This window comes from Rhodamnia argentea, chromosome 11 (assembly GCF_020921035.1).
Source record: "Rhodamnia argentea isolate NSW1041297 chromosome 11, ASM2092103v1, whole genome shotgun sequence".
Classification (NCBI taxonomy): Eukaryota; Viridiplantae; Streptophyta; class Magnoliopsida; order Myrtales; family Myrtaceae; genus Rhodamnia; species Rhodamnia argentea.
The window spans coordinates 8,598,792-8,610,231 of NC_063160.1; the positions used below are offsets into that span (position 1 = coordinate 8,598,792).

Consider the following 11,440-nt stretch of genomic DNA (forward strand, 5'->3'; position numbering starts at 1 on the left):
CTACTTGACGGATGTAATTTTAGCTACTTACCCAGCATTTTTCTTGATTTAGTACACTCGGGCTCTGCAATTATTTTCCAGCCTGAATCGACAAATTTCATCAAAATTTAAGTTCTGTCTATTTTGCGAAATTTACAATGTTGGAAAGCATTTTCCTCATTTTTCCAACGTTTGAATCACTTAAAAAAATGATTTAATAATAAATATTTTTATAATCAACAAAAAACTCGTGCCTAAATTCTTCTGAGTGGCCGCAGCTAGAGAAACGTCCGCTACTACCATTGTGACTAGCGGTTGGGTATCCCTTATATCACATGAGTAGTGCATGTCCATTTCAAAATGTAAAATGAAGTCTTCCTCTCTAAACAATAGAAAACAAGTATCGGTTCATTTTCAGTTTCAGCTAAACACCAAAAAAATATTGCCATTTTCTTGTTTTGAAATATATTTTTTAGAAATGTCAAATTCTCCAAAAATGAAATGAAAAACAGACGGATCATTACATGAAAAATGCAGAAAATATCTGGGAATCATTTCTTGAAGATTGTACAAGTTTTTTTTTTGGTCGTACAAGGTTCAAACTGAACAAAAAAATTAATAAGAGGGACCAAAATTAGACACGTGCAAAAGTTGGGGAACATAAGAGTGATTTCCCAATAGAGCAGGTGTTCTGATCGAACGTAGGCAAAAAGACCGTAGCCACACCGAAAGAAGGCGAGGGGGAGGAGACGAAAATCCTCTCTGCGTCCATCTCTCCCACTCCAGGCCTCCACAATACAGCGAAGAGCTCGACTCAAGCAACGGAAATGGTGGTCTCATCGTCTCTACAACCCAGAATGCTCTCCTCTTTCGTCCGGGACCGCTTCATTCGCTCCACTCCGCCTGTGCAACACCTCTTTCGCTTCGACCCAGGTCCAAAATTTGCGCCTTTCGCTTCTCGATTTTGTCGTCGTATCGCGAAACAGTGTGTGGTGCTCATTGGAAGGATTCTAGTGTTTCCAAGTCTTTTCCGTTACTTCCAAGCAAGAATCGCTCAGATGCTCTTTGTACTAGTTTCGGAAACTAGGGGGGATTAGATATTTTGACACGTTACATGTATGAAACTGGTTGTTGCGTGTGTTCGTTTGTTTATTTGTACTTCGTATAGAGTAGAGTAATATATGTTGGGACGGCTTTTCTTGCTCTTGGCTATGATTGATTCATTACCTTTAGCAGTCTGTTTCACTACTAGAGAATATATTTGAGATGAACAATTGGAATTGGATTCTTAATCCATGAATAGGGCCTTCCGTCTTTCCCCTTAAGAAACTAGGTAGACCAACTCCTAGACCAACGGGCTGCCTACTAGAAGAAGGACCGTCTTGTTTGTGGTGATAGGGGTGTCGTTCCCCGGAACATGGTCTTACAAATCACGGGTCGGTTTGTGAGAATGATATACTTCCAATTTTTTGGATAAAAAATCTGATTCTCTGGATTACAATCATTGTACCATGCATTCTTGGGTTTCTCGAGGCGCTGTAAGTGGTCAGACTGCATAATGAAATTGTCTGTTACAAAATAAGAATAGGTGAAGATTAAAAAAATATGATTGAGTTCTCTACATTCTAGTTTCGGTGATTTGTGCATATGATCCCTGGGTGGAACGGTGTTTAATCTTCATTTGAGTTTGCTGTTCAACATATCAGAATGTGTTGTGGTGGAATTTGAGGCCATTAGTAGGACGATGGATGAAAAATTCTTGGTTAAGCAACTGTGAGTTGAATGCTAGCTTGAACAGCGTTTAATATCAATTTGAGTTCTTTGTTCATCTAAGAATTTAAAGTGATGGAAAATTGAGGCCATCAATAGGATGGTAGAAGGAAAATTCTCTGGTACGGAACTTCTGTCCGGATGCTATCATCACCTGGGCAGTTATTCTTACTCGCTCATGCGCCTGTCGTTGTTCCTAGTACTAAAGCTTAACTATTGCCAAACAAACTCTTTAGTTGTACGTTGTCTTCCCTTTGAAAAGTGTATCTTGTGATTGTGTATGCAACATTGGCACTATTTTTTGTTTGGGTGGAGTTCAGTTGCGTGGCCAGCTAATTGTCATTGTAGTCCATCAACATAAAACTTTTGCTTGAATGCCGCCTTTGCTGGAAAGAATAGTTGTGGATGACTATGTGCTAAACATCAAACATCCATCTTTTTAATGTGGATTTTTTTGGTCAAATTTTAATGTGGATTGCAATTGCAGGAAGCAAGCATGTGTCAATGCAGTTATCAAGATCTCTCTCTGGCTTAACCGATCTGTTATTTAATAGGCGGTATGTTACTTTAGATTTTGTGGGGTATAAATTGTTCAAGAATCGCCTTCTTTGGCCATCCTTTTACTGTTCAAGACTTTTAAGTAGATGTCATTTTCAGGAGCAGTAAAATGTATGAGCACATCTCTACTTTGTCTTGTCTGTGGAGTTCTCTCATGTATTTCCTTTTTGTAAGATAATCTGTTTAGTATGCTTGTTGTCACAATAACATCCTTGGATAGATTTTCAAAATTAACTTCTTCAAAACCTGTGTAGCCATCAGCACTTTTTGGCCGGAAATCCATATGGTGCGCTCTTTCTCCCAAATTTTGACTGGAAATGCGCTGAGAAGGTTGGGGGGGGAGTGACAATAAAACCCACCTTGTGATTATTTTGTTTACATCAAGAGGTGTGATATGATATTCTAGCGAAAATTTAGTAAAATGTTTCACGGCACAGCCACTTATGGTTAACAGACATAGAACATGGGAAATCTCTTCGAGGGGGTTACTATGGGTTATTTTACAAAAGTGAAAATCTGTGGAGCAGTTCAAAATGAGTTGAAGTATAGGAGTGTGGACACTATTTAGTTTTTCATGCATTTGAAGTTGCAATATCCTATTGTCTGTCTCCTATGGTCGATCACTTTGACTTTTGTTGTACTTTTCTGATCCTGGTATGATCTTATTCTGTTTCATTGCGTGTTCCAGTAGCTGCGATATGCAGGCCTAGTTAATTTCTAGGGCTTGCCTTCTTACCATGTGGTGATCATTCAAATGACTATCTTCTTGATGCAATGTCAAATAAGATTTTCCCCACAAATACTTCAGTATTTTGATGCTAAAGTTTTTTAATTTGAGTGAACCCTGTTATCAGCTATTTGTGTCGTCTGGCAATGAATTGTTTTAAAGTGTCTGACTTTTGCTTGTGAGATAATATGTGAGATGTACTGTACTGGAATGCCGATGAAGTGCAATTCTATTCAGCTGTTTTTATGAATCTACAATATGCTGTTTCTTGGATAGGTGATTGTTATAATTATGTTTGGGTCAAGATATATGCCTTCCTCAAGTTCTCTGGTGAACATATGTTCTTGAAAAATCATGCTTCATTGATATTCCCTTTCCAGTTGACTACATTGCCAGTTGAGTTAAGATGGGAGTTTCTTTAGATATACTAATGCATGCTGGCAGGTTGAATAGGCGTGCATAGACAGCAGAAAATGCCCTTGAAGGGGTTGCTTTTTTCACAGTGATTATGTTGAAATTCACAGAAATGAAGATGTACCCGACGGCAAACGTAAACGTCTAAGGCCTGGAAAAATATCTCCATGCCAACCTGTTCCTGATCACATTCTAAGGCCTCCGTATATCGGTTCAGGGCAATCACCTGGGATAGCTAGTGGACCTGAAGTGCATGATGAGAAAGGTATAGAATGCATGAGAGCTTCAGGAAAGCTTGCTGCTCAGGTTCTTGAATTCGCTGGAACTCTTGTTAAGGTACACTATCTTTATTGTTATATCTTTCAGTTGCTAGAGTCTGACATAACATGGCTCCAGGTAAGAAGGAATAATAGGAAATGACTGTATCTGACAAAAGTTGGTATGTGACCAAGTGAGGACAAGCATAAGATGAGTCGACATTTTGGGTGGTTCTGACATGTGGAACAAAGGTTTCTAGATGCTTCTCTGAAAGATAGGCTCTGTGGTGGAGGCGTAGGTAGAAAGGGATTAGGAAGGCCTATAGAGACACAAAACGGAAGCAAACATTGAAAAATGGACTATTAGGATCTGAGAATATGGAACGAGGTATAACTATGTAAGATCATCCATGTAATGAGCGTCACTTTGTGGGAAAAAAAGCATTCTTCTTCTTCTTTGGTTGCAAGCTTGCTTCTCTCTTCCTTGATTTTCTTTTATTTTACTTTTAATGTGCTTCATACCATGTCTATCCTTTTTTCAGTCTGCCATGCCTTCTCACTGTAACACTGCTTTGGAGTTTCTATTATAAATACATATATTTTTGGGAATTTACTGCCCACAAATGTTTCAGAATGATCTATTTCTTCTTATGAAGGTTCTCTTTTGGGTCAGTTCTGGGAAATTAAGAGATGTAACATCTGATCCTTTATTTGTTTCTATGATCTTTTGAATTTGAAGATGTTTTTGATAGACTGGATCTTCATTTGGTAATTTAGTGGATGCCTCTCTTTGCAGCCAGGCGTTAGGACAGATGAAATTGATCAAGCAGTTCACCAAATGATTATTGACAATGGAGCATATCCCTCCCCTCTTGGCTATGGTGGATTTCCAAAGAGTGTTTGTACATCAGTAAATGAGTGCATTTGCCATGGAATACCCGATTCACGTGAACTTGAGGTCCTCATTTCTGATTGCACTAGTGACTTTGTATCTACCAGGACTTGTTATGGAAGTGCTAACATGTCGTTAATTGCAGGATGGGGATATAATCAACATTGATGTGACAGTGTATCTCAATGTAAGAAGAAGTGCTTTAGGTTTTCCTTTTGTTTTTTGTTTGGTTTTTTGGTTTTTTTTTTTTTTTTTTTTGCATTCTTGGTGTTTGACGAAACTGTCATTATATGTTTGATTATGATGTTGCACATTGCTTGGTCTCTCCTATACTTCTTGTCCTCAATTATTTATTTTCATCATTTTCTGCAAATGGCTTGTGGCCTACTTGGCTTCTTTTTTGCGAACTAAATATTATAGTGGAAATAAGGTATAAAACTAGGCCAAATTGGTAATAAAGCTTACTAATGCACGCACCTGCACATATGCATGCAGGATGCATGTGTCTTCTTAGGTGATTACTAAGAAGCAACCTACGGCCTGGACATCATGCATTTTTAAGTGTGAATAGAACATCTTGTGTGTGTTATGAAATGGTTTCTTTAACTTGTGGCTTACTGTGTATATCTGTTCTTCTCCTTGATAAATTAAATGTCCAAGAAGGGTGGTGCTGCCTCCAGAAAATGGCGCGATAGGGAATGGTGTCTACTGTATGCCTCATTTGTTCATTTAGCTTTGATTGTCTCATCCTTTACAGATTTTCTCTATGTTGTTTTTGCCCCACTTTTATGTAGCCGTTATTTTTGTGACTCAGTGCTTGATCTTTTCAAAAGGTTTTTAGCTTCAACTGGGATGAAACAGGATCTTTCTCCATTGAAGATCCTATTTTCAGGAGGGCATCAGAGGGTGGGGATAGAATTGTTCTTGTCAGCTGGGGTTGGATCTTGGGCTTTTGAAAGCTCATTTTTCATATGAAGGGCTTATGTTATTGTGGAAATGATGAATAAGCTAGATGATGATGCTTAAATACAAGCACTTTATTAACAAGAATATTATAAGTCCTTACATAGGTCACATGCAATGCAAAGGCCATAGTGCAGGGGATCTCTCCCATTGCGTGTGCAATCAATTGCAATTTCTTTCTTGAGAATTTTTTTTAGGGGGCCATTGTCAGACTAAATGCTTTTTTTTTTCCCTCCTTGATTTGATTGTCATATGAAGGGTTATCATGGTGATACTTCTGCAACCTTCTTCTGTGGAGAAGTTGATGAAGAAGCAAAAACCCTAGTTCAGGTAGCTTTCAATTTTTAATTGCTATGGACGAGGTGTAGAGAATCTGTTTTTGGGTCGAAAGTGGTTTCTTCTTCAGCTATGGAAGTTACCGCCTGTTATATCTGAGCTTAACATATCCGATTCTTTTATTCTCTCAAACAAATAAAATAGGGACAAGCTATCTCTAGGACAATAATTCACACAATCACTAGTATCCATAACTAACTAATGGTTGTGCCACTTTTTTTTAGCTCCTGAAGTTTGCTGCATGAAAATCTATCATTGAGATATTACTTTTCAAATTACCACTAATGTTGAAAAGAAGCACTTAAATATATCTCTTCCATGTGTTGAACGTTTCCTCAAGTGTGACCGCAGATTGTACACATTCAGACAAGAGTTTGTGGTTTTATTGCTAGGCTTATGTCCATTGAGGAACAGCTCTTTTTCTTTCTATAGAGAGTTTTCATCCTAATTTTTTTCAGCTGTATTGCTATTGACATCTTGAATGGTTGCTAAGTAGACTTCTACACATGCTTTAGGTAACAAAAGAGTGCTTATATAAAGCAATATCAGTGTGTGCACCAGGAGTGGAGTTCAAGAAAATTGGAAGAACAATCCAGTAAGGCATCTGCTGTTGTTCTTTTTCATGTTATATTGAACTTCTGCAGTGACATCTCATACCTAATTAGATTGGCTGAAATTCCTGATTACGTATATTCTACATCTACTTTCTGTACATTTTATCTGTAAATCGTAAAACTGGATTACTTTTGTCATTTGGTAATACCTGATGGCTAATTTTCTTTATTGGTATTGTGAATTGGCTGGAAGAAGTCCTGCATTTTTGCTGACAGTAATTTATGTCTAAGTGACCATGCAGATAAATATTGTTATGGTGTTGTCCGCCAGTTTGTTGGCCATGGGGTTGGACGCATGTTCCATGCTGATCCTGTTATCCTACACTGCAGTAAGTTGCAACAATAAATTCTTTTTTCTTACAGTTCACTTGTTTTAAGAGGTACTTTTACTTGAGATAGTTTGATGTTATTGGAGCCCATACAGGTTAGGGGCGTAAGTGGGCCGGCAGGCTGGGCTTTTTGTGAGAAACTAGCCCAGCCTGAACTTTTGGGCCTGAACATCCCAAGGCCCAAAAAGAGCCCAAGCCCTAACAATAAAAAATAAACCTTCTTTCATTTCCTGTTAGGCCTGAAAATTGATAAAAAAGAAAAGAAAATCATCTAAAAATCATGTAGTACACAGAAGGTGTTTGGATAAATTACATAGGAGTAAATACAACTTACGATAGGCAAATATTGATGGCCATGAGCTGAATAAGAGCAATTGTTGAGCTAACACCCTTTAAGCCAATTCTCTGGGCAATTGGGGACTCCTTTATCAAATAAAATTATTTATAATTTTAGCAAACATTGAAATACACCTGCTGTTACAATCAACAATCCCCACTTAACGTATAAAATAAACCATCCAAACATAACAATCTCAAATCAATGACAAACCAACTTCTCAAAACATCTAAAAATTAAGGTTAACGCACACCTGCTAATTAAACTAACAAACTATTCCGAAACTCAATGTCACACACATAATAAGCTAGATAAACTATAAACAAGACGCAACATAGGGATTCAAGATGAAGAGTGACTATTGATTTTCTACTCGTAGTTCCTCTCTCATTAGTCTACTCATGGTACTCGATCCCACTAGTTGCATTGGTGGTTATCCCTCGCTGCTGCGAGGATATGGGTTACAGGAACAAATGTACTTAAATGCAATAGCAGGTGGGTTACATGTTCCAGTGTGCCGAGATATGAGTTGTCGGTGGTGATGATCACCTTGGAGTATGTGCTAGCGCCCTTGACAGACACTCTAGGACTCGCCAATGCTTATGAAAACCCAGGTCAATGAATAGAGAAGAAGCATAAGAGGCTAGGATTTATTTTTCTTTCTTCTTGTCTAGCTTAATTCTTTTTATCTTTTAGTTTAGTTCTTCCTTTCATAGTGGTTTTAATTTTTAGCATTTTTAACTTTTTTTTGTATTTGTCTAGTAATATTTTATAATTAGGCTTAATGTTTGTATGAGTCATCTTCTGTGAACACATGTTTATATTACACGAAAAGAAGAAAGACGGTAAGTACATTAAAAGATAATGTGAAATTCTTTTGGGGGCTTAATGTGTAACAGCACTAGTATTAAGTGTTATCGTAAAATCTCTAATATATGTTTTTAGGTTACCAGTTAAATTAGTTTAGTTACTGTTTAATTGAAGAGTTGAACGCTTGTTTTCTTTGAGTGGGAAATTTGTTTATATGAATACCAATATTCAACGCATAATCTTATTTCCAATTATTCACTTGCATGACCAAAAAAAAAAAAAAAAATTATTCACTTGCATGATGATTATCTTTTTCTCCATATCTCATAAGTTCTTTATTCTTCCATTAGTTCAAATAAACAATAAGATCGTAACGATTAACATTATCTTACCGTATATGAGATGTTTTTTTATCTCGTTAACTTAAGTAAACGGTAAGTTCAATAGAAGGATTCAATATTCGCTTTCTTTGAGTGAAAAATTTGTCTATTTGAGTGTCAGTGTTCAGTGCAATATCTGATTTCAATGAACCAATTGTTTTACTAATTTATCAATTCAATTGAAAATTTTAACTGTTAAGTCTATATGAATTCCAAAGTTCAATTCAACTGTCAATACACTTGCAAAAACTTTCTATAGTATAACAAAATAATTAGTACATGTAGGATTTCATTTTTATTCATCTTGAATTAACAAATATTAATATATATTACTAGGAATATGAAAATAAAAAAATTGTGGGCTGGGCCGGGCTAATTAGGGCTGCATGCATTGAGGTATGAAAGCCTGGCCAGGCCCGAAATAGAAAATAGAATAAAGTCCGAAAGCCTGGCCCTGGCTATCTGTGCTAAGGGATTTGGGCTAGGCTGGGCTCTTGGGGGTTTGGATCTATATTTTTCAGCCCTAATACTCTTTGTTTTACGTTTGCATTTTGGAAATGTGATTAAAAGCTGCGTTCCACTCTCAGTTGATAAAAAACCTTATCCCACATAATTACATACGTAAAGTTTGGTTATGATATGTCTCCAGGTAGTATATTTGTGAACTGAGGGCTTGGATATTCTTGAGTAGGACATTCAAGACTCACGGGCTATATCTTTATTAGACCCCAGGATAGCTTCAAGTGATGGAGAGCACCTCTTTTCACAGCAGCTTTCAGCTTTCTTAAGTTGTAAAATATGATCTCTGTCATGTGTAGCAGCAGGATATGAGTTCACACTTAGAAGATTGAAGAATTTTGGAGTGAGAAATATGGAGAAAACCAATTCTGTGCTCTATTTCATGGCAACAAATTTGTTTAATAAAATTGATGTTAAGCTAGTCGTGATTAGACAGTTCTTTTGAGATTCGATTTGTGATGGGAGTGAAATCCCTGCATGCGATTAATGTTTTGTTTTTCCATCAAATGTAATCAGTTGGTATGTTATCTCAAAAGTGTGTGTTCACAAACTTCTGACTCTGTAGTGCACTGATGTGAGCGGGAGAATTCATTGGGTAAAGTTCTGTGGACTGTTGTATCGTGGAGCTAGATTGGTGCTCTTTTGTCAAGTAGAGTATGCTAAGAGCTGGAAGGGCGAAAGATATGCCACATAAGGATTAGTTTTGCGAAGTTGATAGAGTATGGCTAGAGGAAGGAAGGATATTGCACTTTGAGAGACTTCAGAAAGTGGAGTTAGCCAAATGACTGTAAGAGTGACTGTTAGAGTTGTTATTTCCTCTTTGGAGTTGACTAATTTTGTGCCTGGTAAGGTAATTTCTTTGGAACAACTTCTGCTTAAAATAGAAAGAAGTATCACTGATGTACAAACATTTATTCCAAAGTGATGTTGTCTGTGACATGGGATATATTGGAGCCTATTCTTCTGTCCTACTTCTTTTTCATGTCATTTGTGTCTTTTTTATGAAAAAAAATCTTCCCCGAGCCCTTGTGTGTACAAAGTGTCTATTTCTCGTAGGTATTTAGACAGATTCTGGGAAATTTTTCAGGAAACAATGAAGGGGGACGCATGGTCTTAAACCAGACATTCACCATTGGTATGCATATTCAATCTTGAACTCAACTTTATGTATTCATTTGCAATGACCATATCAATTATTGTCCCATTTTACCAGAAACATGAGTGGTGTGATTATGTGTTGGCTTGTCTACATCCAATTGATTTTGCTTTTGTTTCTTGGGTTCATTGCCAGAACCCTGAGAAAATAAGAATAAGAAAAATATGACAAACAAAGCCTGATGATTCAGGTTAAAGAAAAGCTTAACCGAGCCAAAACAGATTATTATTTGTAAGTTTTAGATGCTGATTATGAACGGATTGATCTTAAACTCAATGAAGATCATTTTTAATTGTTTCGTGGCACGTTTTGTTTATGATGATCATTATCTCTTACATTCTCTCTTTCTGATTCTCTTGACTGCTGTCATGTTCGCTATTGGTTAAATTCGGGCAGAGCCGATGTTGACAATTGGTAGCAGCAATCCTGTGATGTGGGATGATAATTGGACTGTTGTAACAGAAGATGGAAGCCTCTCAGTGCAATTCGAGCACACCATTTTGATCACCAAGGACGGAGCTGAGGTCCTAACGCAATGCTGAAATTGCTCCTCTCATATATCCACCAGTTTTTTTATCACCCGAAACCTGCTGTATGAGATCGACCGGATTTGTCTCTCCGTGATCATTGTGGGGAGGCGCCAAGCGATCTTTCTCGCCAATCACCATCTGCCCGACAACATTCTTTCATCGTTGTGCCGTTGATTCATTGATTATCCTCCTCGTGTTGCTGGAGGAAAGAAATACAAGTGTACGATAGTCTTGAGATACCAATCCTTCCAAAAGTAGTGTATTTCCAAAATTGAACCTTCCACCGACAAGGAAAATATAATGTATTTTCTTGTGGTCAATCTTGTCACAAATATTTTTTTCTTCTTCTTTATAAGCAGTGCTTCGACGACTAAATGGTAGCGGGGGTGAACTTCCAGTACTCCTTTCACAATGATAGAGTTAACTCTATCCTTATTTCATAGACTTGCCCATATTCTATGTACATCATCAAACAAACTGTTACCGTAAAACGAAAGAATGTATGCATGGTTATGATAAACTGTATCTGCACACTTTCCTCATACGGTGATTGGCTCTGTCTACCATCCTTTCGTAGTCAAGATCTACATGATATTCTCTCGCCATTGTTCAAGATCAACGTCCTGGGACCTCTTTCTCCCACTATTGTTCTGGCTCTTCCTCTAAAAAATATGACCTCAGATCTAACGGTGGATGGGCAGATCTTTCTCCAATCTGGCTCAGACCAGGTGTTGAGCGCATGTCAAAGTTTTTTGCAGTTTGCCAAATTGGTTTGAACTTTTCGTACTTCCATCTTTGATTTCTAAAGATTGAAGTTGACAGCAGAGAATAGTGGAATGATGAAAAGATACTGGTTATGAATTCGTCAA

At 37.4% G+C, this 11,440-nt stretch overlaps 1 protein-coding gene across 1 annotated transcript; it reads left to right on the plus strand.

Annotated features, from left to right (window-relative positions):
* Positions 1-669: 669 nt before the first annotated feature.
* On the plus strand, positions 670-10,698 carry LOC115731156 (methionine aminopeptidase 1D, chloroplastic/mitochondrial). Its single transcript, XM_030661793.2, has 10 exons — positions 670-912; positions 2,237-2,306; positions 3,559-3,784; positions 4,502-4,663; positions 4,743-4,784; positions 5,819-5,890; positions 6,412-6,491; positions 6,742-6,839; positions 9,973-10,020; positions 10,438-10,698. Exons 1-10 carry the CDS (start codon positions 807-809, stop codon positions 10,581-10,583), a joined length of 1,050 nt encoding a protein of 349 aa, XP_030517653.1. The 5' UTR covers positions 670-806; the 3' UTR covers positions 10,584-10,698.
* The last annotated feature ends 742 nt before the right edge of the window (positions 10,699-11,440 follow it).